The sequence below is a fragment of the Ceratotherium simum genome, chromosome 2 (assembly GCF_057802395.1).
Source record: "Ceratotherium simum simum isolate JZ-2026a chromosome 2, ASM5780239v1, whole genome shotgun sequence".
Lineage (NCBI taxonomy): Eukaryota > Metazoa > Chordata > Mammalia > Perissodactyla > Rhinocerotidae > Ceratotherium > Ceratotherium simum.
The window spans coordinates 98,931,961-98,959,053 of record NC_141901.1 but is presented as its reverse complement, the minus strand read 5'-3'; the positions used below and the strand labels follow the sequence as shown (position 1 = coordinate 98,959,053).

Below are 27,093 nucleotides of genomic sequence, written 5' to 3'. Positions count from 1 at the left end.
CTTAGTATGGGCCACCCATTGTTCTGAGGTGTGTGTGTGTATAAATGTGTTTGTATATGCATGTGTGTATGGGTGAATGTACATATACATTTAATTTGTAAATTAAATTTGTACAATTAAATAGCAAAAAAATGCTACAGATCACTAATAATACTATTTGCAGGCTTGTTTCCCACTCTTATATGCTTCTATGTTTTTCCTACATACTGATGAGTAATCGAGTATAACACCATCAGTTTCTATAGGAGTAGAGTTCTGTCTTTTTTCGGTCATCAATGTTTTTAATAAAGTGGTTTTTTAATACTCCAGAAAAGGGGACTTTATACAGGGAGTGAGGGAGAAGGAAGAAGGAAATCCTCGGGCCCTCAAATCTCGAGGCAGAAGTTCCTCCACTGTGCTGTGCAGCAGTGTCTGACGCTGGGCACATCTGCTTGCTTTCTTACTCATCAGAGGATTACAGTAATGCCTATTTGTCCACCTTTGTCCGTCCGCAGAGTTCAGATACATCACAAACTCATCAATTAATCAAAGACATGGCACCCATTTCGAGGTGATGGGTGAATTACATCCTAGAAGATTACGAGAAATGCTCGCATCCACATGGTAAATCAGGGACTGTCTCCTGATGGATCCTGAACAGCACTCCACGTCCTAAAGTGGGGAGAGTTCTCTCGAGCACTGAATCACAAAGCAGGTCTCTGAAATGGGAGAACACCTTGGAAATAAAACACTTTATTCAAAGCATCTCTTAAGCTTATAAGAAATTAGGCTGCGACAGAATGACTGAGTCCATTGAGGTACAGTTCGTGGCTGGTCTCTTCAGACTCAAGTGTGACTGACCATCCTTCATTACCAATTGAAAACCCTTGTGAGGGGGCCAGCCCAGTGGCGTTGTGGTTAAGTTCGCATGCTCCGCTTCGGTGGCCCAGGGTTCACAGGTTCAGATCCTCGGTACGGACCTGTGCACTGCTTATCAAGCCATGCTGTGGCAGGCATCCCACATGTAAAGTAGAGGAAGATGGGCATGAATGTTAGCCCATGGCCAATCTTCCTCAGCAAAAAGAGGAGGATTGGCAACAGTCGTTAGTTTAGGGCTAATCTTCCTCACCAAAAAAAAAGCAACCTTGTGCAACTTTCAGCTTTTTCAATCCTGCGTTCCTCTGGTTCCTGGTTCTCTGGTCTCTGTGGGGTGGGGAACTCTGTAATTGTGGTCCAGTGCCTTCACCCACTGCGGAGGGCAGCCTCTACAGACAGCTATGGATGTTCGGAATTCATTCTGATGATGTTCCAGCTTTTCCTGTTTTAATGTGGTCCAACCATCTTATTGTCCTTCATTTTGAGAAACATTCCAATTTCTAGGGATTTTCCACTTTGCCTGTAATGAGAAGTGGTTAAAGTTTTCATGTGCATTGTTGGAAATGCACTCAAATCATTAGACATTCAAGGAATAGCAACCCAATATCCATTTCTAGTCTGAAGTGTCCTCTGCAGTACCGGATTATTCTGCCATGGTAGCCATCCCAACCCAGAAGTCACTTCACTATGATTAGCTTCCAAGATTAATGAATTACTGAGGATTTAGTGCCAGTCAGAATTTGCTATCTGCCTTCCAGCCGTTTCATGAACCTGCCTGAAGAGAGAGTTTATCAAAATGGTTGTGCACCATCTCTCATGTCCTAACACTCTGTAGGGACTTACATAAGCAGCTAATGTCATGTTCTATGTCAAAATACACATGTACGGGTTAAAAGTAGGCTGGGATGTCTAAGAACACTTTTCAGGGCCAGTTATTCCCTGATATTTATCACTTCATAGTGGTGACACCTGCTTCTAATTTTGCGTTCTTTTTTCTAGTGGGTGATATTTTTTTTCTTCAGAAAACAAGTCTTGTCCTCAAAAGACTTAACTGGTAATTTTTCTCCTTTTGATATGCTTGATATTTTTATGAGTTTGTCCATCAGCATTGAAGCCTTAACAGGCCTTTAGTTTAAAAAAAATCTTTGTAACACGTAATCATTATATTGGGTCACATAAATTTATGTCCCAGCCACACATTTGGAGACTCTTGCAGAGATGTAATTTGTTATAAACGTTGTTATCTGCTACTTGGACTGCTTGCTGGTTGTCTCCAGTTGCCTGAGACCGAGAAATAAACTTTCCCGTGTGGGCGTGGCTCAGTAGCATACAGTCAGTACCCATATTTGGTTGTTGTTAACGTTCAAGGACGGGGTTGGTGACAGTTGTCGTTTGGGGGTTAGTAAGTGGAAGGGGAGAAAAAGAGAGGAACCAAGTTTTGTCTGCTTAGACACAGATGGAAATAGTCCTTTGGTTTGTGGGCAGCCAGCCTAGTTGTAGAGCCCAAAGTGGTTTGCTTTTTTGTTAGTATCTTGTATAAAGACCTTTTCCTAATAGGTGCTGGATCAAGTTAATTACATGAGTAGAGAAAGCTGTAAAAGATGATGTATTGTTAGCAGCCCACTCTGATTGGCCTGTGGGGGCTGTCTGTGTGAAATTGGATCCTTGTGTTGGGTTCCAAAAAAAGGTGTGAGTGTGAAGAAGTGCTAAATCGTGACTCCAGAGAAAACGTCGGCCATGAGCAGCTTTTAGTTACGTGAAGACCAAACTTGAGGATTTGGACAAAGAAGACAAGGAGAGAAGGGCACATCGTGCCTCCAGTCTGAAGGCGCCGCGCAGATGAAGACGCTCCGCAGAGGCTGCCGCTGAGTGGAGGGGGCTCGTCTCCTTCACTGACGTGAACACTTGGCCAGGCGTTTACCCCGAGTGTCAGAAAAGTGATTTGTAATAAAATAGTTCCAAGCTATGAAGACAGGTAAGCAAAGAGCACAGTTTTGGTAACTGCACTGGTCCGTGAAAGGATCCCTCGTTGCGCTGTGGCCGAGAATGGCAGAGGGCAGCAGCAGCCTGTAACCCCTCCCGTGAGGACTCGCCGTCGTGGACGGACACCGGCTCTGCTGCTGAGGGCAGCGTCGGTCAGAAGGGCAGCTTCACACAGAAAGGTTTTGCTGCTATGTTTAAAAAAAAAAAAAAAAAAACTATTTTGTCAGATATCCTGCTTCAGAAAATGACTCACGCAGTTGCACACAGTTATTTCCCCTTTTATTGACTTTTTGTTTGGTTTAGTAGTGTTTAATAACACTGTGGACGTTTTGCATCCATAGAGCTGCATTCGAGGTTAATAACTCATTTTGTTTTGCAAAAAGCAGAGTAATTAAGATACTTGAAGTGTTTTTCGGCTTTGAAGTGACCTGTTGGCTCCTCTATCTAAAATGAAGGCATGCCTCTGTTAGAGGTTTTCTTATAAGGAAAGGGCCCGACGTTTTCTGCACTAAACAAGAGCCCGAGACAGAATCTCTTTCTGTGACAAATTTCGTGTTAAAACGAGGAAATGTGTTGCCCCCTCCAGCATGCAGAGGGATTGCCGTTTTGAGCAATTGGCTCCTGCTGCTGCACAGCTTTTGGCGTGAACCGTGAATCTGCGAGGGCACGAGTGACATCGGCGGGCCATTGCACAGCTCTGTCTGCCCGCTTCCTCAGCGACTCAGAGGCCTTTGAAGGCAAAGAATGGGGTTATTGAAGGGTGGCGGGCAGATCTCACCAAGTAACAGGTGGAGATGCGAGTCGTTTATTTGTGGGATGAGCAGAGTGCGGAGATACACAGCCGCGTGCTTCGCCATGATAAGGTTTAGCCAGAAAACGCTGACTCCACTGAGCTTAGAGTCCAGCTGACACGACCTTTTCTAGTGCCATTGCTTGATCTCACAGTTCAGGCAATTCGAGGAAACCTCAAATGATATTTCTTTTTTCCCCTATGAAACGTTCCAAACAGTCAGATTTTACTTTAAATAAAAGTGATGAGTTCTCTGCTTGTATCCAAAGAACTTTGGACTAATAGGTCCCTAGCACAGACGTATCCCAATGGGAACATCACAGACACTGCCTCTCTTACCAGTTCAGTTTCACCAAGGGGACCCTTACACTCCAAGCTTTCAATCGTGTTTTAACTGACAAAAGTGAACATATGTTAGTAAATACTTAGCTTCGCGTGATCAAAACGAGTATTGCGGGTGGAGAAAAGTAGCTGCTGGAGCACTGGCTGCCCGGCGTATTGCAGGTGGGGAAGCAAGTGCTTCCGGTCTTTTCCCTGTATACAATTCTGTCGTTGTGTAGTGCTTATGTTTTGCTTTTGTAACTTAAAAAAGGGCTAAACATGCTGAAAAAATATTAAAGTAAGATTTATCTACCGTTCTACAGCAGGACCAGAAAGTGGGAAGTTACTTGGTGGCGTGCAGACCAGAGCTGTGCAGTCAGGGTTTCCGCGGCGACACAGCTGCTCCATGTCTGCACCATCCAGTCCATAACAACTAGCCACGTGTGGCTTCTGAGCGCTGAGACGGGGGTCTGCTGAGCAACTGGATTTTTAAATTCATTTAGTTTTAATTAATTTAAATTTAAGTAACCACACATGTGGCTAGTAGCTACCATATTGGACAGGGCAGATATAAACCCAACATATGTATGATGGAGCTTGTTACTTTTCAGCTGGGTATCTAAGCAGAATGAGTAAAACATTATGCTATATTATACTATATTTATTTTTCATGTAAAGAAAATGATTTGGTTTTCTCAGTAATTTCTTCTTTATTCTCAGTCCTCTGTGAATGTGTGCGATTGCTATGTTGAGCCAAAATCAGTCCTTCTCTGAACACGTCGGGGGATGGGATGGTTAGGGGGAAGATGGGGAGGGGATCTCCAACTTCTAAGTATATGGAGCATGAAACACAATTTTTTAATTTCAGCCCTGACCCTGGGGTGTCTGTGTTTACCCGGAAAGGAGAGGAAATCCCCTAAAAAATCAAGAGACTTTATTGTTGGCCCAGGAACCAGATTTTTATATAACATTTTCCTTGTGTCTGTTCTTTACTCTCTCTGGTTGTAAATTTTCACTCACAAATGAGCATTTGGAATACATTAGAGAACTCATCATCTTTTTCTCCTGAATAATCCATGTAATCTTTACTCCATTCTCCCATTTTTAAAAATTGAAGAAATCACTTGTGTTCAAGCCTTTTAAATTACCTGAACTTCTTTATGATGTGGTAATTCTTTGGGGGGTCCTTTTAGCTCATTTTAAATGGTTGCATATAAAGTAAGAAGGATAAACCTCAGAAGCTGTATTAACTTTCATTTTAGTCTCTCTATCATAAAAATGATTTTAAGACATTTTTATTCACCAAAAAAGGGTAAAAGTCAAAATACTCTGAATCTTTTACCTTTTTTTATTGCTGAGTGAGTTAATCACAATAAATTACATTAGAATTCACCCTAGTGGATTTTATCATTAGGACACACAGGTAGGATGAGTGCAGTGTCTGGAACCCCTCCTCGTGTCCCCCAGCATGTGTTTATACTCTCAGGAACAGAACGGCCCTTAACCATGGGGTTAATCTGTCCAATCGCAGCCTTTATTAGGCATCGCGGCTGGAGATGATCTCATGACAGGGTGCAGCTGAAATGGTCCCAGAAAGGTCCAGATCCTGCTGCTGGGGCAGCTTACAGCTCTGCCTGTGGAAGAGATGAGTCTCAGAGAAACCTGCTGGTGAATGACTTGCAAAATAGGATTCTGGTGCTCAGCTTCCCTCCTGTGCTTGAGAAATGGCGCTGGAACTTAGGCTGCACTGTTAGTCTGTCAGACGTCCTGGGGTCTCCGTTCCCCACACTTAGACCTGGGCGCAGGGGAATCTGAACGCCCACATGTGAGAGAACAGTCACAATGGCAGTCAGCACGTCATTTAGGCTGAAGAAAAATATTTAAGTATCGTTAGTAAGCTCTGTTTTAAACCATCTCGTCATCGGTTTGCATCAGGAAGATAGATAAGTCATCGGAACGTTTTTCAGAAATAGGCGTCTTGCTGAGGCAGTCCACTGAAAGAGGAGGAGCTGTGGCCTGCTGAGTTCAGGTCCTCGCTCGTGCACGTGTAGCCGTGCCGTCGCACCTTCTTCAGGACTTCTCTGAGTCACTGCTTCCCGCCCGTCCCTGGACCATCCCGTCGCAGGCCGGTGTGCTCCACGGCCTCCATCTTCAGAAAGCTCTCCTTGCTCCCCCACTTCCGATGGCTGCTGCCCCATTCTTCTGCTTCTTTCTACAGACTAGTCCCATGAAAGGCTTGACTGCACCGTTTTCCCTGCTGCTTCACTTCCCGTTGACGCTGTGAACCGTTCTAACCTGTCTTCCCTCTGTCCTCTCCCTGGACCTCCTTTGTTCTCATCACACTTGACCTCTCAGTAGCATTCAGCTCGCTCAGTCACAGCCTTCTCCTTGAAATGCTTTTCTTAGTTTCTGTAAAACTACACTTTCCTGTGAGTGAAATGCCTCAACTTAGTAGCCTATTTTGACCCTGACTTTAGTAGCTCAGGGGTCTTCCTTGCTTTCAAGACTTACCGAATTCTAAATAATTGTGTGTGTTAGCCTGTGACCTCCGGTTAAGTGATGCATTCTTGCATTATAATATAGTCTAGGCTTGGAAGATAGCGGTGAGTCTTAAAAGAAGAATTTTGATCCTTTTTGGTTATCAATAGAGATAGAACGTGGTTAGCAGGAGGCTTTATAGAAGAAGCAACTTCTTGAAAAGTCAAGAGGCCTTGTGTAAATATTAAATGTGTGTATTTACTATTTTACAATTTAATATCTTGGGTCATTTTCTTCTTCTAAGTCTATGTGACACTTGTTTCTTGGAGGTCCTGTGTCAGAATCACTAATAATACATTCAGTGTGTTTAATAAAATCCTAGCTGACCCCTCTAAGGCCAAGAGGAGCTCTGGTGTGCGAGACAAGGTGGTTCTCCGTGTGCATCAGAGTTGTGTGTGTTTATGCTCATTTCTTTTGCAGTTGATACAACCTTTCTTTGAATTTTTTCTTTGGATAACAGAATTAGAAACTTCAACTATAAATTGAACTATACTTTATTGACTTAAATGGGACCCTGTTTCTATGGTATACAAGGGAAACTGCTGAGGGAGTGTGATGTTTTACGAAAGGTCCTAGCCCCGGGACCAGAGACGTGGTCTGCGTTACTCCTGAGTAGCTGTGGACCGCCAGCAAGGCGCGTGATGTCTCCTGACGTCCGGTTTCTGCAACATTGAGTTACAGATGGGCAGGTAGGTGAGACGTAAGGATTAGGGATATTTGTAAGTACCTGGGACCTAGTAGGTACTCCACAATTTGTAGCTTTTATAATTTTCAGTCTGTTTTGGAAATGATTGCTATGCAGAGATGTGATGACCGTCTCCTCAGTTGCCTCCTGGCTCTCTGGAGGCCAGTAGATGGATGAAGGCCCCTGTACCTTAGATTTGGTGTGACAGGTGTGCTGGTAAAGCAGTGGTCAAGGCAGGTCGTTGGGAATTAGATGTTGACGGCGGATGTCTGAGGTCAACGTGAACCACCACACGTACGGCATCTGGGGTCCTTTCTAACCTGCTCACACACTGGGTGTTAAAACGAAAGTGCAGAACTCGCTTGTTTCCAGAGTTTCTCCCAAACAGATTGTGACTGTGAATGAATGTTGTTGAAACTGAACTTTCTGCTCTTGACTTTGTTTCTTTGAAGAAAGAAGCATAAACTAGTTAAATCTGAAACCTTGAGTTACATCACCAAACTCCTGCAGCAGAGAAGATAAGGTGCTGGGTCCTGAGCAGCACTGACCCGGGTCATTTTCACAGGACAGTGGGTTTCTGAATCAGTCCCCTAGGGAAGTCAGCACCAACACTGACTTGTCACAGTTTTCCTCTTTACAGATCCTGCCTGTTGTCTCTCTGTCCCTGGAATAATCATGGTTTATGGCACCTCTCCATTCTCCCTCCCTCCCATTAATATTGTAGCTCCTTTGATGCCTAAAATAGCCCCTTTAGAAGCTTTCTCAAGCTAAGAACAGTGTTGTGCTTTCTTCTCTTTCCTGGAGAACTTGCTTCACAGTTGTCACTATAAAGTTCATGGTCAAAGTGTTTGGTAAATCTCATAATTTGGGAGGGAGGGGGTGTTGAAGTTAATTATGATTTTTTTCCTTGTATCTTATTTCCATTTCCTGTAACATCAGGTTGTAGCAAAAAATTACCAAAAATAAACCTTGATTAGTTGTAGGAGACCCCAAGAATTATTTTTCAGTTTTTTCATATCATTTGATCTGATTTTGGTATTGATGTTTCTTGAGAGAATCGGGGAAATAGAAATTTTCAAGAGTTTATCCATTGGAAATAACCACTTACTTGCCTCTTTTCCAAGAGGATGTCTTACTGTTTTCTCTGGGTGAGAAAACCTCACAACCTAGGATGGATTTGCTAAAAATAATGGAAACTTCTGAAATTCTAGAGAGTAATTAGTGCACAGTAGGCGTCTTTAATACATATATTTCTTGCATTGACCATAGTCTTCTATTTGCAGATCATGTTAGTTTACTATTGCTGCATAATAAATTACCACAAATTCAGCAGCTTAAAACAACGTGCATTTATTATCTCACAGTTTCCATGGGTCAGGGGTCTGAGCACAGCTTGGCTGGTCCCTCTGCTCAGGTCTCACAAGGCTGCAGTCAGAATCTCATCCAGGCTGCATTCCTTTCTGGAGCTCGGGCTCCTCTTGCAAACTTTCATGACTTTTGGCAAAATTCAGTTCCTTGTAGCTTTAAGACGAAGGTCCCAGGTTTCTTAAACTTGGCTGTCAGTCATGGCTCCACTTATCCCCTAGAGTTCCCTGCAGTTTCTTGCCATGTGGCCCTCTCACAGGCCATTTTGCAACATGGCAGCTTACTTCTTCAAAGCCAGCAGGAGACTCTCTCTGACATCTAGTCTGTCTTTTAAAGGCTCACCTGATTAGGTCAGTCCCACCCACGATAATAACCCTTTACTTAAAGTCACCTGATTAGGGACCTTAATTACATCTTCAAGAGTCTCTTTGCCTTCACAATATAATAACCTAATCACAAGAATGACATCCATCATATTCATGGGTAGTGCCCACATTCAAGGGGAGGGGATTATACAAAGTGTACCCCAGGGGCCAGGAACCTTGGGCCACCTTAGAATTCTGACTACCACAGATATTGACGCTGAATCTAACAGAATCTTTGTGAACGCCATCAGCCCTCTGTATCCACAGGTTCTGCAGCTACAGATTCAAACAACCACAGACCAAAAGGCCTACAATGGCTGCATCTGTACTGAACATGTACAGACTTTTTTTCTTGTCATTATTCCCTAAACAATGCAGCATAACAACTATTTACATAGTGTTTACATTGTGTTAGGTATTCTAAGTAATCCAGACTTAACCTGTGCACATCCTCCCATCACTTTATCTGCAAAGACTACGCCATTTGTTTTAAGAGCCTTGAGCATCCGTGGAGTTTGGTGTCTGTGGGGGTCCTGGAGCTAATCTCCCGCAGATACCAAGGGATGACTGTATTGTGTGTGGCCTGCACTTTGCAGGTGTTTGTGTTGACTTCTCACTCACAGCTGCCTCCAGCGATCAGAGTCACACTGAACGACTAGGGTTTCGTGTATGTTTGTCTGTGTCCAATGAACACTATCGCAAATGACTCAGGTAGCTTAGAAAAATGGCAAAGTGGAGAAAAATTAAAGTCTGATGGATAGAAAAACCAATGACAAGCCAGAATGCCTCTTGAAATCCACCTGCTGTTCTGTTTACCACCATCAGGCCTTTTACAGCGATCATAGGAGGAAATGTCCCATGGAAACAAGACGTTATGCTAAATTTCTGCTTCTCAGTCTATAAAATTCTTTATTTTTACATATTGAAAACAACTTTGAAGTAATATTTCGTTCAAGAAAAGGGGATAGCATTGCTTTATCTATAATCTTTTTAAAAAATATGATACTTCTAAAAAATACATTGAAATTAAAGTTTTGATTCATTAAGAGAAAGCCAGTCATTTATCGGTATAGCAGTTGTATAGCAGTTGTGCATAGCTAATTGGAAAGCGAAATTTTAACAGGGAGTTTATTTTTAAAGTAATGTACAGAAACCAAGTTTGGTTTCAGAAATAAAAGCCAAGATTACTGTTCTCTCACTTTTAACATAAAGCAGTTTTCTAGCATTTCGACATTTCGTCCGGTCATTTAAGTGTATGAAACAAATTAACTAAAACATACATTATGTATATGGAGAAAATATTAAAGTGTATAATAAGGAAATGTGCTCAACACAAGTCTTTAAACATTGAAAACACAAAGTAGTTTTGAGATTCATGGCAGCCTTTGGGTTCATGTTACTTGACTGTGATAAATTTAGAAAATTGTTCTCGCGAGCAGACAGCCTTTCTTCTCTCTTTAACCCTTTCAAAGAGGATTTGAATTTTGCTGGTTTTGAACCCATTTACCAACTTGATCATTCCTGGTGCTTGTTACTGCCTAAATTTTATGTATACTTCCCCTTTTAACATGTAAATGGTGGATTTAAGTCATGTCAACATTTCTGCAGTACTTAGAATGGCGTAGGTTAGAAAACATGAACTTTTCAAAGTGACCACTTCTGGAGTCCAGCGATTTGCTTTCTTTAATAAGGTTAGTTCAGATACTGTGTTTCATCACTGATTCCATTATCTGGAAAAGATTCTGCCATCTTGTAACAAGTTTTGACATTTTCGTTTTCTATCCTATTTCTGTTTTGTGACACATAATTCAGGCATTTGACTGAGTCTAAATCAGTGGACTGGTTGGCAGCCTAAAAATGTGTTTGAACAGAAGAGGTTTGAATGAATTGGGAGATCTGTTCACGTTTTGGTAGCTTTTTATTTCTTTCCTTTATTTTTTTAATTTGAAATCTCCTCTTGAATGTAATTACATGATGATACATTAGGTTAGGTTACCTGCAGTGAACGTTGATCCAAAACCTTCATCTATCCTAATGATGTTGGGACGTTGGTGTGGTGTGACTTTGGTTACTGACTCAGCGAGCAAACAGACACAGCTAAAGCCACTCAGTGACTTTGTTTTTTATTCAGATCACGTGGATGTTGATCTGGAACAGGTCTGATCCAGGTTTGCCAAGACCGTGTGGAGTCATGTGCCACTTCTTGTTGTCCTGATGTCTGACTGTGCAAATGTGCACATCAATTGCAATTTGTTTCTCTCCTGGGGTCAAAACCCCAAGTTTTGCTATGTCCACGCATCTATTAGTAAAGCCACAGATAAAACTGATACCTGTACAAGTAGAGTAAATATCTTTCCAGGCCACTTGGTAACCCCTGGGCCCTTTGTTAGATGTGCTGACAGTAGAGGGGGCAGAGCAGACGGGCTCTCTGTCCTCGCAGAATCTGCAGTCATACTTGAAGGCTGTGTTATAGAATCTTGTTAAGGAAATCTGGGATCAGAAATAACAAAGACGTATTCAGATATAAGCCAGACTACCTAGATTTCTGAACAGATCTGCCCATGAAGTGCTTCACACGGTGCCTCGTACTTAGAACTGCTCAGTGACAGTTACATGCTAACATCATGATCATTTGTGTTACTTAGTTTTCCACTTCACCCAAGTAAATTCTCTGGTCGTAGGCAGAACATAATACATGTTTTTACTTGTCTATGTGTAAATACATGTAGACACGTGTAAGTAAAATAAAATTTGGTTCTTTTGACGTGAGTGCAGATCAATTTTGTGCTGCAACTTAAGACAGCCCAAATTTGTCCTGTGATGTGGAGACTAGGAGTCATTTCCTTTATTTTTATATCCAAGTTTCATTGTTTTAACTGGCACCCTACCAAACTAATAGATGCCTCCTGTTGGGTAGTTCCGCGTGGCTGCCGAGAACATTACCAATCCAGTAATGACAAGGGGCTGTTTTCCCATTATTTTCTTCCCAAAGAATTTCTTATACTGGAAATGCTGTGAAAATCTTACACTATATTAAAAATACTATTTTTAAAAACAAGGTTTTATTTTATTTTCTTAACATGAAAGTAATATATGTTCATCATAGAAAAGACAGGTAAGCAAAAAGAGGCAATGAAAATCACCCAAATGCAGCACACAGAGAGAACTCCTGTTACAGTTTGTGTGTCTCCTTCCCGTCCTTTCTCTGTGCACAGAAACGCATTTGTAAGAAGCATCAGAGTGTGGCATCCTACTTTGTAATTGCTTTCCATGTCTTTATTCCATGTCATTCAATATCTTTCCATGTTGTTATTCTTTTACAGTATTATTTGCATTGGCTGTACCATATTTATTTAACAGTGCTCAATTGTTAGGCATTTAAGTTTTTCTTTTACTTCTATCTTTTCTTTTTTTTATTATAAATAATTTGTTGGATGAGCAACTGCGTTGCCATTGTTGAGGGGTTTTTTAAATGTTGAAATAGCTAAATTATTTAAAATGTGGAGAAAGTACCTTGTTGCTGAAGTGAAGTGGCAAGGTGGGATGAAGGCACACGGGGGCTTCCTGTGCTGCTGCAGCCTCCGTTCTGAAGGGTCCTGGGGCCACCGGCACAGACAACTTTCAAGAAGAAAAGGGGCGCTCTCCAGTTAGAGAAGAACAGTCGCCCCAAAATGGACTGTTATTTAGGAGAATAAGTTAAAATCAAGTAGAGGCTGGTATCAGGAGACCACCTGTCACCTGTTTGTTCCCGTGACAAATTCAAACCAGTTCAAAACAAATCTTCCATTCACAGGTAGATTTCTTTTTTTAACCCTTAAAGTTTTATCTTTCAGGTTACATAAGCTGTTGTTTCACGAATTAAAGTGTGCTTGTCGATCCATCCCTCTTGCCAGGAATGCCGTCTCCGACCACGCTGAAGAAGTCGGAGAAGTCTGGCTTCACCAGCCCCTCCCCTTCGCAGACCTCCTCCCTGGCCACGGCCTTCACACAGCATCACCGGCCTGTCATTACGGGACCCAGAGGTGAGCTGCTCCTCGGGCGCCTTTGGTGGTGCTTACATCATGGCCTGGGACCAGAGTAGCAAAATGAGAGACAGTGAGGACTCCCTCAGGATGTTCCATGAGTCAGTGGGTGTTCCGATTCCTTATCCTTGGGGACAGCTATGGAACTGTAGGGGCCGGAGATATTTGGCATCAAATTCTTGATCCTTACCTGAGCAAACGAGGGGCCAAACCTGTCTCTTTGCCAGTGGGATGTTGCAAAGAGGTGGGAAGTAATTTGAATTAAACCAAAATCAGATCAGTCCTACGAGTTGTACAAGAGGTGTGTGCGCGTGCGCGCGCGTGTGTGCACGTGCATGTGTGTGGTGAGTGTATTTTCATGTAGTCAGTTTTCAAGTAATAGCTTATTGTCATTCTCTCATTCCTTCTGATTCCCTTTCCTGGAAACCTGATTTCAGCGTGTGGTGCTTTGTGTCGAGGTTGTTTGCATCACGGCGTTGACGAGCAGTCTTCATTCACTCCTTTTGAAGTGGTAGATAGTTTGTCTGGTTTTCATTGCAATGCTTTCATTATTTTTGTCTCATGTGCGTTTACATTTATTATTAAAATGTGTCCACAAGAAATATGATTTGTATTTCACATTAAAGACAAGCTTTAAACCTCAAGAGAATGTCAGCAAATCACTTAACTTGATCTTATTGCAAGATGAAAATATTTATTAGTTTGTTTATGAAAGTCCACAGTAGGAGTATGAGTAATTGTAACCATGTTTGCTTTCTTCCATCAGATTTTCGTTTAGGTAGGTCTGTGATCTACCAGCTGGTATCATATTACATCCTGGAAGGTTATGGTCTCTTGTCTACTTTGACATACGCCCGGGGAAACTGATATTTCTGGCATTAATCTCAATGTTAGTCCCACAAATTTAAATCCCTTTATGAATACTCTGTGTGCATCTCAGGGAGATATGGCCGTTAAGAGGGCTGTGCAGTGCACACATGCGGAAATCACATTGAAGAAAATAAGCATTCTGACTACTGTATGAAGCAATTTCTATATCCACAATTAAGAAAACTTGCTCCATCTTTAAACATCTTGTGATCATTGACTGAACTTTCTCAAGATCCCTTATTATTTCACGTGTGTGTGTGTGGTGTGTGTGTGTGTGGTATAATCAGAGAAGATATATAGATATATTTTTTTTTCTAATTTGCAAACCTTGCATCTGAGTCGGATTATATGGTCCCAGAATGCAGAATGAGTCTCTTTAAATGGGGTAGTATTATGATATTATCCTATAGTCAGCATTCATTAAGCATCTAAACCATCGTAGGAGGTAAGAGATATGAGACCCTTTTAGTCAGAAGATTTTTGGTCTCAGGGAGATAAGGTATGTAATGTTTCTCATCTTTTTATGGTCAGGTTAGCATTCTAAATACTGAAGGAATGTGAAAGGCAGAATTTTCTGCACAAGCTCGGAGGAGGGGCTGTGGAGTTAGATTCATTCCTTGAACATGGATCTCCTGGGTGGCGTCGGGGAATTCAGTGGCTCTTGCCCTCAGAGAGTGTACGGTCTAGGGCGGGAGGGAGATGCAAGAAAGTGGGCAGAAAGCGACGTGGAGGGTGCTCTTGGTATCAAATAAGAGACTGCGAAGTGTAGACAACATGGGAGTCAGATCTGAGAGTCGCTTACGTGAGGGGAGGGCGTTCCAGGCGCAGGAAAGATCCATGGTGTAGCAAGGTGGGAAGGATCGGGGGGCACATCGTGCCGACAAGCAGGACAGCTGGGTACACTGGCTCTGCCTTTCCACACGTACTGTCTGGAGTTTTCATGTCCTCACCACTAAACTGGAGACAGTGCTACTGCTGGATGAACTTTTCCTCCCAGCCTCCTCCTCTTCTACATAAACTACAATAAGACAAAATTCGTGGAGACTCTTTGAGGAGCATAAAACAACGTGCATGTATTATCATTTGTTCAATACATATTGAGTGCCATCTGTGTGTCTTGCCTTAAAACCATAGTTCCAGAAATTCTTATAATGATTCTAGCGTTTACCCATGGGTACCACGATTGGGAGCTTCTTCACGCTAGACAATTAACACATGTGCTAAAATGATCTGGGCTGGGTTGAACCAGAGTGGACCTGTTCAGTGTACAGCACGATGAGTTTTGATCTCTTGTTCCTGTTCATGAAAATGTTTATGAGGAAAAGAGAAAGATGCCTAGTTTAAGAATTATGAAATACCAAAGATTCTTTGTTTTCACCAGAATTCAAGATGGTTCCCAGCATCCTTGGTTCTCCTTTCTGGAAAATCTATGCAGGTACCCATTATTATTGCACCCTGCCCCCCTTAGTGTTCTGATGAAGGGAAGGGAGTAGTTGAGATGGAACTCTTCAGTGGCATCTTTGTGGCCGTAATATAATGTGGAGCTGGGCTAACATAAGACGCTCTTGGACTTAGATGTTTTTTAAATGGTTGGTATTCAGCCTGTCTATGTTGAAGAAATATATGCTGCAGGTGCCGTGTTCCCTTTTATTTTTCTCTGGACCAGTTGGAAAGCTAACGCTGGGAATGACGTCATATCCAGGACTAAGAGTTGATGTTTTAGGAAGAGGAGGCCAGATTTAAGGCGGGGAAGAGTCTGTCCGAGGGAGCTAGTGTGGAATAATCAGGACATTTGTCCATAAGGAATTCAACTTTGCATGCTCCTTTTATTGTGAAGAGTTGCCACACCCGAAATGGTAAATTATTAGAAAAATTCAGAAAGACGATCAAACTTCCAAAGGGCTTGGAAGAAGGGAAAGGTGTGTCCTTTGTCAGGATCCTGGGCACCTGGAGGCTGGGGGTTGAGGCTCTTGACTGCGCTCTTGCTCAGAGTCACGTGGTATGCTCACCTCTGGATGGTACCCAGATTGCAAGACTTCTGCTGCCTTCCTTAAAATTCCTGAAAATTTCTCCTGGGAATACCTTGCCTGGATAAACACCGGTTAGTAAGCAGTAATGGTGTAACGTATCCCAGTGCTCTGGCCAGAGGTGATATTTTTACAGAGCTGCAGCAAAGCAAGGTCACCTCACTGAAAAAACATTGGCCCTGTTTTTGACTGCAAACATGAGCTATATTTGGAGATTTGGTGGCCGCCTTTTACAAAGGAAAACTCCTGTTGAAGATTGCAAAGCAAAGGCAGAGAAAACAGGACCTTGAAGAGAGGTAGCGTAGCATACAGGTTAAGCACGAAAGCTCAGGGGTCCTGTGGACCGGTGTTTGAATCCTGTCTCCACTACTTTAACCAGCTGTGTGAACCTGGCGCGTTGCTTCACTTCTCGAGCCTTAGGTTCCTCATCTGTAAACTGGAGGTTGTCATCCTCCCTCAGGAGAGTCGTGTTGTGTAAGGAGTCGTCGAGGGCGCGCATCTGCAGTTATTCGCACAGTGCCAGGACATCGAGTGCTCAGGTCTTGCCCACAGTTAAGTCACCCGTTCCCGTCCAAGCTGTAAAAGTCTCCCGCTGTCCCACCTGTCTGCCTGTCAACATTTGACCCATCCCAAGACCAGCTCAGGTGCTGATTTCCGCACGAACCTCAGCAGCTGCACCCGGGCTGCGTCGGCTCACACTCCTTTAGCTCCCGTAGCCTTTCGTGTCTGCGAGTTTCCTCCACCGACCTCGTCCTGCTTTGTTAGTTAATGCACGTCTTGTCCCTCTCCTCGCAGGAAGGCTCTGAAAGGAAGGGTCTCCAATTGTGTCTCACACAGTGGGTTTTATGCTCAAATATTGTTTGAATGAACAAAAAGTACTCAAATTGCACATAAATGTACACAAAAGACATTCATCCCCTCCCCGAAACTGATTGGTTGTCATTGCTGCAGAAGAACTAAGGGTGATAAGTGCCTGATGGTCTATGCAGGACTTTATAAAGAATGACCAAGAGGGAGAGAACCATGGCCTTGCAGCCAAAGAAAACTTGTGCAAGATTGTATAAGTAAAGCTCTGCTATTCAAAGCTATGATTTTTCTTAGTTTATGCTGTTCTAATGACTTCCCTGTTTACATTGTGAAGGTAGAGACGTGTGGTTCCTTACACTGAATCCCCCTCTGCTCTTGGCTTTCTTAGTGGCTTTGAGAAATCACTTACCCTCGTCGCCTCAGTCTGTCATCTGTGTCCTGGGGATAATACTTTACCACCTATGCAGTTAAAATTAGGTGAAGTGGTTAAAGCATTTTGGAATTTCCAGGGGAGCTGGGAAGATATTCAATTTCAGTGAAGGTATTTGTATGTCATTATACATTGTTACAATTACTGTGCACTTTAAGTTAAGATGGGGTTTTCAAAGAGTTTCTTTTACCAGAACTTCAGATTTCAACCATAATAAAGTGTTTAATCATGACAATTTATCTTATTTATGATAATTGAAAAAAAAGTCTTTGTTCTTCCCTTTGCCTTTTCAAGAGTTGTAAGTTTGATGATTTAAAGGGTATAACTCTTTTTGAGAATGATTTGAAGTGATCATCAGTGATATTTTAGAGTTTCTTGAAAGTTTTGTCTTCTTGCAACTTATGTTTCTGACTAAAGTCTTTGCTATTTTCAAAAACAAGGTAATGAGTGATACTTAATTTAAATGCTCTGCAGTAAGTAAAGCAGCTCTGTGCTTTAGGGGTTTAGAAATGGGGGGACCTGCGCTGTACATACTGTGAGGCAGAGGTTGGAGGTCACTCGTGAGCAAGCACTTACTGAGTCTCATCTAGAAGCAAAGAATTTCAGAACACTGCCGTGCTCTGGGAATCTTCTGCTCTAATTTGTTCCCTGTATCCGCCAAGAATGTGTTTGGCTGCAAGTAACAGAAAATCTGACTAAACTGGCCATATTTTTCTCATATAAAAGCAAGCGTGTGATTCAGGACTGTCATGGTGGTGTCACAATGCCATCGAGGGTTGAGATTTCTTCTCACCGCACATCAGTGTTGTTTTCATCCTCATGCTGTGACCTCATGGTCACAACGTAGCTACTGCCCTCCTGCCTTACATCTCTGTTCCAAGAAGAAAGAAGGAAAAGATCAGGGCAAAAAGTGCCTGCCAGCTTATTGTGCTGCCTTCTGCAGAGTCTCGTGCAGCACAGGACCACCTCTAGCTGCAAGAGAGGCTGGAGAGTTGAGGTTTCTAGCTGAGCAGATTGCCACTCTGTATAAAATCAGGGCTTTATTAGTAGGTAGACGGGGAGAGGTGTGCTGGTTAGCAGGTGGCAGCGTGTTCCGCGTCACTCTTAGGATGGCAAGTGTGAGCTGGCCAGAGCCAAGACCAGGGCGGTCCCCTGGGCAGTGAGCAGTGCCTCTTCACTGGCCCATCTCAGGAGCATCCACCTTTTCCTCCCCCTGGGGGAAATACACTGCATTTGTTTAAATGCTCCGTTTGTCTTCCCATTTTTATTAGGCAAAGATGTAACAGCCACAGAGATGTTTTGATAAGCATGACATAACCCACGGAATCACAGCCATTAACAAACTCCTTGACCTTTTTCATTAGCCCATGAATCCCGGCTACTGGTAAATGCAGGGCTTCTTCTGGGTGCAAGGCAAAAAAACCATTTTTGAGGTCAGTTTGGCTTTTTTCAATATTGAAATTAGCTTGTAGACTCCTGTTACCATCTGGGGACCCATTCATTTTTTTCCACAGTGCTTATCAAGCACCCACAGCGTGCAGGGTGCTCTGCTGTCTGCTGCATCGCGTGGACAGGAAGAGCCTGGGTTCTGGCCTCAGAGCACTCGCCTCCCCGTGGACGACAGGACAAGTCACTCATGTGACGGATGCACGCGGTGCTGTCGGGGACAAGGGCGTCCTGAGAGAGAGCCGCTGTGGCCCGCAGCACCGGACAGCGTGAGACTCACTCTCCTCAGACACAGGCCCTCTCGTCGCAAGAGTGCAAACAAAGCAGCAGCAAGTAGTCCTGCTTTTAGGTAACGCGGTCCTCAGGAATTGAGACATTCAAAATGTGAGCACAAGGCCAAACCCCCACTTCTTTGTGGGTCAGAAAATATCTGTACATGAAGGGAGTTTAGACGTAAAATTGCCCTGATTCTGAAAATATGTGTAAGACATACTAAAACAATAGCCACATAAACCAAAGATTTATGATGCAGCTTTCAAAGGCTCGTGCCAGTTTCCGTTTGGAGAGATAGTCAGAGTTTATGTGCTCTGTAAGCCTCTCCACATCCGCAATCCTCACGGCCCAGACAGGGATCCTGCTCCTAGTGATGAAACATCTGAGGGTCTGCAGTTAACAGTATCTCCCAGTTTGGCCAAGAAAAATACACCGCAGATAATTAGGAGAACTAAGATCCCCTTCCAGGAAGTTGAGGTCACCAGGAGAGGCTGGCAGAGTGTAGATTCACAGACAAAATCAGGAGAGGAGGAGGAGGCAGCAGTCACCACTGCATGGCAGGGCCCATGGAGCAGGGACCAGATGGTTGTTTTTCCTCCCTGGGTCCCTCAGCCTCGTGTCTGGCATGGGGAAGGCACTCAGTAAATATTTGTTGGATGAAGGAATGAGTGCATGGCTTTGGTTGAGGGCATCAGATCCCTCAAGAAAGTTTGGGAATGATAGGGAGTTCTTCCCCTCCCCATGTGCAGTGATAACCTGATATTCAGCTGCACGTATCTGGCAGCATTTGGGGAGATGCAGAGCATGGTGAGTAAGTGCTCAACGTGTATTTGCTTGGTTTTAATTAAGAGCTTCTACCTTGAGAGGCATTAAGAGAAATGCTGGGCTCAAAATGGTTTGATCCCCTTTTTATAGAATATTTGCTGTGGTGTTATGAATTTTTCCGTCCAAACTTAAGGCCCCTCAAGAAGGAATCTTCCCTGGTGTTTCATCACTACCAGAACCGTGCACCTCTCCCTTGGCGTAGGCCCCGTACCTGAGCAAGAGGTTTGTTCAGCTTTCTTGCATCGTATCTGCAAACTTCTTTGCCTCTTAGGAGAGCTTTTAACTTAGTTGTAGAACGTGCTGGTGCTCCTTTCAGTGAAGCTGAATCTAATTTGTCTCTCCTGGCATAATGCAATTGAATTGTCATCAATTGAAAATGAGAAGCAAGTAAATACCTGTTGCTGACCAGGTGCTGAAGTAGTCTGTCCCCCAGCGTAGGTGTTTGTTTATTGTTGGAGCATGTCTTCTGAGGAAACGTTACATTGTCTTTCTGCAGTAAGAATTGCCAGAGTTGATTTTCAAATGCAGGTGTCATAGACTAACAAGTACCTGCTTTGAGGATCATTGAAAGGAGAAACAAGGGCTTGTGGCCATCGGTTGGGTCAGCTCGAGGGCCGGGGCCCAGCCTAATGGGAACATTGTCCATGGGATTTGAAGTAACTTGATAGTAAAGAGGAAAAGCAGCTTTTTAGCAAAGGCCCTTTAAGTCCCAGTTCAGGAAATTATTAAATTCATTAGCCAGATACTTACAACCAGCTATTACTGCCCAGCCAAAGGAAAAAACAGTGCCAGCAAATGTTTTAAAACTACAACTAAACAAAAGTCAGGAAGCGTGTAATTAAAACTGAACCTTTATTGTATTGTAAAGAGTTTCCCTGTGACATGGACAATATTTAAAGGAGAAGTCTGGTTAGCTAATTTGTCTGCAAGTGAACTGTGTGGTGGAGAACCATCCTAAATTAACTGTAAGGCCACCCACCGAGTGAACCTCATAAAGGGCCATGGCTGCTCAGCTTGGTTTTGTGGAACCATTCAATAATTACTAGATAAATGCATAACTAAAAGCTCTATTACACTAATAATTTGTACTGAGATAGATGTGTGGGACCCCTTGCTGGGTTAATTTGTCATCCGCACAGCAAACTCCTAAAGAGAGCTCTTCTGCAGTGGAGTCCTGTTAACATGTTGTCCCAAGGAGGACAGGTTACAGCCTGAGACCAACTGACTCCTTATCTCCTAAAGAGGCGAAATACCCCAGGACAGGCACCTGAGAGAATGGGGCACTAACCCACGGGGACCAGATTCCAACTGCTCTTGACAAAAGGAGCTGCTCTCCCTTGGAATTCCTTGCCCCTTTCTCCCTCCCTTTCTCTCTCCTCCCTCTCTCTCTCTCTCCGCCCCCCTCCCCCTCCGTCCCTCCCCCCGCCCCCCACCACAGGCATACGTGGTGAAGGCACTGGTTCTGCACACAGTTTCTTAGAAGTCTTCTCATTGATAAGACTTCTGGTATGACTTATAATATAAATCACATAATCAGATAAATCCCTGGCAGCTCTTTCTTTCTGGGTTAGCTGAATATAATGTCGATTCCATATTTAGACTCATTCTTTATTTTCCTTTTTTTAGAGTAGAATAAAAAAGTCACTACTGGACTTGTCTTCTCTTTATTTATTTAAAGGAGTGTTTTCTTCTATCTCACACACACACACACACACACACACACACACACACAATTGCTGTTTTAAATATGAAGCTCACATTGAAGCTTCAGTGCAGGATTTTCAACCTCCCCTATTGACAGAACCATAAATCATGTTAAAGTTAAGTGAATTACTGCCGCAGGGAGCTGCAGCCTGAGCACTGTTTATGTAGGATCAGCTCATCATCCGCGCAGGCAGAGGGGTGATGTTTGCGACAGGGGTGCATGTCTCGCTCCTGTGGTGGCAGTATCGCGGGGTCACCGCTTCATGCTGCATCCTTTGTGTTGTTGAGACCACCGCATTTAATCAAGGGTATGGACTGTTTTTTAAAATGTATATTTCCTCAGTAAATTTACATTTGTCACTTGCCATTTTTTCATATTAAGTGGTGGTTGCTTTTTTTCCCCAAACAATTCCTTTTTCTTATGTGCAAAACATGTGAGGAACATCACAGTTGCCAGGTTGTATTAAAATAACAAAGGACCTATGAACAAAAAATCCTGAAAGGAAACAAGCCATTGACCTCTGAAGAGTAATTGGATTGGGGGCAGCAGAGTACAGGGAGGAGCGCGGGCTGTGGGGTCTGCCAGAGTCGAGCGCAGATCCCGGCTGGCCACTTGGGGTCTGTGCGTGTGCGAGCCACGTTTTTCTATGGCCTTTGTTTCCCCAGCTGTGCAGAATGTTCTAGCAAGAATAGGAGGAGGAGGCAAATGATAGATGGAAAGGGCTTGGCATGTGGTGAGTGTGTTACTAAATGTTAATGTCCCTCCCATCCCCTGCCTCCATGTCGCTATTTGGTGTCTTTGTATGTGGTTCTCCTGAAAGGCTTCTCAAGGAGTCTCCTCCTTCCTTTCTCACTTCCCATCCCCTGTTCGCTCTCTGCCTGCTCCTGTGGGTCTAGAAGGAGAGGTGGTTTCTCTTCACCAGGAGGAGCCACATCTGCCTAGAATTTGAGATGTGGTCTCAGGGCAGTGACCAGCCGGGTCACCCCATCCCGTCACTCTCAATGGCTGAAGGAACAGAGGAATCTCCCCAGTGGGGCAGGTGGCCCTCTCCCATGATGAGTGTCCCGTTAGCCGTGGTGGAGACTTGGCTGTGGCTTGTCTTCATTCAGGCACGGCTCTTGCTGAAGGCATAAGCACCTTTATGTTTACAAGAGTCAGTTCAGCAAATTACGATTGAGCCGTTACCATCTGCCAAGCACTGTGCTGGCCCCAGTGAACACACCAGACAGGCAGTGCTGCCCTACAGTCGAGAAGAACAGGCAGACATTGAACAAATGACTGTTGCTATGATAAGAGTACTAAAAGGGGCATTCAAGAAAGGGATATTACAGTACGGGTGTTTAAAGGATTGGTGGGAATTTGGATTTACGTGTGTCAGTTTGTGTGGGTCCCTCCTACTGGCATGCAATATGCATTTAGAAAACCCTGGCATCCCTGTGGGATATCTCTAGATCTTCTTGAATCCCCAAATTCTTGAATACCATAGTAAGAGTAGTTGAACTGTTACATACCTAGTAATGAATAGAAGATATGTGAATAGGGACTCTTTCAAGTGAAATATTCTTACAAGTGAAAGAAACCCAACCAAATTGCTTAACCACCTTTCCACTCCCCCAAAAGAAAGTAATGGTTGGGTGCATGTCACCGAAAAGTCCAGGGGTTTATGGCATCTCAGGAGATGCCTTCGGAAATCTGTGCATCTCTTTCTCTCTCTCAGCTCTGCTGTCCTCTGTCTGAACTTCATTCTTAGGCTAAACCTCCTGAGGTTCTGGCACTAATCATGTGAGCAGCTCCAGGCTTATTCCCCCAATTTAGCAATCCCAGGGGAACGGAGCAGCTTTTCCGTAGCACATCAGGGAAGGGTCCTACTCTTGGGTGCTTATGGCTCTGATTAGCCTGGTTTGGGTCAGTTGCTCACTTTTAAAATAATTTTTATGTTTAAAAGATAATGGGGTTTCTCGTTGGTGTGGCCTTGGTTACACGCCCACCCCTGGAGCCAAGGGTGGGGTTACGTCCACCCTAACCAGATAGATGAGGCTGAGGGAAGGACAGGGACCCACAGGAGCGTTAGGGCCCTGTTTGCAGAGGGAAGATGAGGGACCGCTGGGCAGGCTAAGCTAAGAGCTGTCCACTGCAGGAGGCAGGAGCAAAGCTGTCCTGAGCACTGGACAGTGGGCTCACCCGCTCACAGCCAAGTGACTTATTCCTGTGGTGAGGGCTGCAGAGCACAAATCAGATCCAGGCCTGGAAGAGTGACTGTGAGTCCGTACTGTCACTTCCAGTCCACAAAAACATTCACCTCCTGATTCCCAGTTGTCTCATGTTGCCACGCTGCGCTGTATGATCCTGCTTACTTTTCATAGATCTTAACGTATTCTAAAAAAGTCATTCTAAGAATCATGAATAACCCAGAGTCTGGGAGAGTGTCCAGCACGTGGTAGGTTCTCAACACAGGCTCTTTAATGAGTGAGCCCACTACATGCAGGACACTACAGCCAGTAGTTCTAACCCTCCGAAAAGTCTTTTAAATTAATGCTGTTGTACCCAATTTATACACGAGGAAGCGCAGGCTCGGAAATGTTAAATAACTGCGTAGATTAACATAGAGAGTGGAAGGTATTAACCCAGAGTAATGGAGCTCTAAAGCCTGTACAAGACATCCAGTCCCGCTTTGCAGTGGAGGGAACAGGAGCAGAGAGGCAGACACCCAGCCTGGGATAAACACCTGATCCCCAACCTCAGACGCCATGTGGATCTCCCCATGCCTCTTCCGCTCTCATGAAATCCACCAACAGGAGGAATAAATCCTCCGGGCCTATGGGGTGAATTCAGGAGGATACTCCGAAGGTAACCTATGCTTTAGTGACCCTGTCGCTCAGAAGCAGGGGCTTAAACTGCCACATAAACCTGACCGTTTGGTGGAGGGAAGGCTGCGAATCAGCTGTGGTTTTGTGTTTGTCGTGGGGTTTGGTTTTAGTTGCTCGTTTTTGCCCCTTTTATCGAACGTCGGCAAAGACGTGCAGGCAGAGCAGGCCCCAGCACTTGTCCCCCTAAGAGGCTCTCACCCCTGCGGATGTCCCCTGTGGGATTCTCTCGCAGGACTGCCGTTTGTGACCGAGAGTACCTCCAACAGGTCCTTGGAGGATTCCTGCCTGTTTCTGTTCATCTCTGTGATCATCCGCTCTGTGGTGGTTGGTTTTTTCTTAAATGTTTTGATTTGTGTTTTATTCTTCGTCTCTTGTTTCATAGTGTTGCTTGCATGTTACGTAGAAGCTCAAGTTCCCTTCTTGGAACTGGAGTCTTGTCAACTTTGCTTATTAAACAGTCACCCTGCGTATCTCCATAATCGCCGCCGTTGTGTGGTGTTGGAACGCATTTCACTCTAGCCATCATGGCGGCTTGGGCAATTTGTGCGCGAGTATCGTGTATTCAGAGAAGAGGTCCTCTTGGATCCAGAGGCTGGGGCTCTGTCTCACAGAGCTTGAACTAGCACACACAGGGTTTTTAAAACTCTGAATAGTACAGCCTTTCCAGAGCCAAGGTATCTTAGAGACTGAGTTCAGGTATATCCTAAAACTTAATATTCCAGAAACATTTTTAAAAATAATTTCTTTTAAAAGACACATGCTCCCTGGTTTCAGATTTTTTAGATTTCAGTGTGATTACTGTGCATCAGTTGTACTGAATTATTTGTCAGTGGAATCTCAGAGTCTGAGTCCCATACGCCCACTGGAACTTAAAGCTAGGTGAGCTTTAACAACCATTTAGTTCACACTCCTCGTTTTGCAGACGAGAGAACTAGAGGAGAGAGAAGTCATGCACATCTATAAGCTGGGTGGTGGAAGAAACAAAACTAAATCCCAAGTCCCTTTATCTAATTAGAAAATTTTCGTGAAAAGTACCCCAGATCTTCAAAAAACTTTTTTTTTTTTTTTTTTTTGGCATTCAACATGTATTATATCTGTGATAAGCAACTCCCAGTAACTGACATGGTAGGCCTTGCAAGGGAAATGATAGAGCTTTCCATTGTGTCTGGGTTTGGGAGGCCATGAGGAGACCCTGCTCAGAGTCTGGTGAGGTCAGAAGTCTATCTGGGTAGCAGGGGGCTGCAGGGTGAAGGGGGAGGTCAGTGTGGACACTCAAGGATGTAGGTCTAAGTGAAAAAGTGTCTTGAGGGAGACAGCCCCAGCACTCCAAGTTTCTAGGTTAAGTGTCAGAGTCTGAGATTTAAGCAAAGGTAGGCATTCAAAGTATATGTGGTCAAAAAAGAGCCTTTATAGGTCATTATATTTATGACTGTTAGATCAGGGTTGTTGGTATTGTTGCTTTGATCTTGCATTTTGCTGTTGATGGAATTTTTTTCAAAACCCTCCTGTCATATTCATACTGATAGCACATACTCATTCATTCATCCAGGAGACAGACAGGCAACAGGGACCTCTGACTCTTCCTCACCATTGCTTCCCCCTGTGTGTTCTACCATCAAAACAGGTCCTAGTACATGGAGCAGATTCCAGTTTATTCATTTCCTGTCCTCATCGCCATCCTCACCTGTAATGATATTACCAATAAAAGCAGCTCTTTATTGATCACTTAACCACATGGTCAGGAACCACACCCTATGCCTTATATACATTGTCTTGTTTAATCCTCACCACAAATCCATGAGGTATTGTTAGCCCCATTATACAAATGGCAAAACTGAGTCATAGAGAAGTTTGGAAACTTGACTTATAGCCAGTGAGTGATAGAGCTAGAACTTAAATCCATGTTTCTCTGACTCTGAGGCCCACTCTACTTTCTGACTCATATGTTTAACTTGAAATGATACACACAGAGTTTGGGAAACCAGCACAGACCAAGGCATGTTAAATAATGGTGATGAGGGATGATCAAAGAGCTGCAGTGGCAGGGGTGGTGGGGAATGGGTGAAGATGGTCAAAAGGTACAAACTCCCAAGAGGGAAAAAAAAATAGAGCCAGCCCTGATGGCCTAGTGGTTAAAGATCGGTGCTCTCACCACGGTCTGGGTTTGCTTCCCTGTCGTGGAACCACACCACCCGTCTGTCAGTAGCCATGCTGTGGCGGCAGCTCACATAGAAGAACTAGAAGGACTTGGGACTAGGATATACAACCATGCACTGCTTTGGGGAGGAAAAAAAAAACTAAAAAAATATGACAGTGGATGATTAGTGGGGATGTAGAAGGCAAGCAGATTGCTTTAGAGAGCCTCAGCAAGGTGAGGCTTCAGCTGAAAGGCCGCCAGACAAGGACACAGTTTGGCAGGAAGAGGGGGAGGAGCAGTGAGGTCAGGTGCCCAGCTCACAAGCGGAGTGTGGCGGGTGTCTGGACAGTGAGCGGGAATTGTGTGGGTCTACAGCAGGGGCCAGCAAACTGTGGCCCACAAGTCAAATCCAGCCCTCTGCCTGTTTTTGAAAATGAAATTTTGTTGGAGCACAGCCACACTCATTTGTTTATGTAATATCCGTGGCTGCGTCTGCACTATGGCAGCAAAATCGAGTAATTGCAACAAAGACCATGAAGCTTGCAAAGCCTCAACTCTTCGCTCTCTGGCCTTCACGGGCCCCTGGTCTAGACTGTAAGTCTGGGCCTTTGAGCAAGAGAAGTCTTTAAGTAGCTAAAATTGATCTCAATAAAAGTTTTAAAAGACCTTGACCTCTCTCTTTCTCTCACTTTTTTTTTTTTTTGTACGTTTTTCCAAAAGACATTGGAATTTGACCTCCACCCTGAAGATTTCCGTAATTCAAATGGAATACTAGACTATCT

At 43.9% G+C, this 27,093-nt stretch overlaps 1 protein-coding gene across 1 annotated transcript in view; it reads left to right on the top strand.

The window, feature by feature from the left end:
* NFIA (nuclear factor I A) overlaps positions 1–27,093 on the top strand; it is a 353,376-nt gene that overhangs the window by 269,669 nt on the left and 56,614 nt on the right. Inside the window, exon 7 of the mRNA XM_087417277.1 lies at positions 12,796–12,924. Coding sequence (XP_087273403.1) covers positions 12,796–12,924 — 129 coding nt within the window. The remainder of the gene's footprint in view (positions 1–12,795; positions 12,925–27,093) is intronic.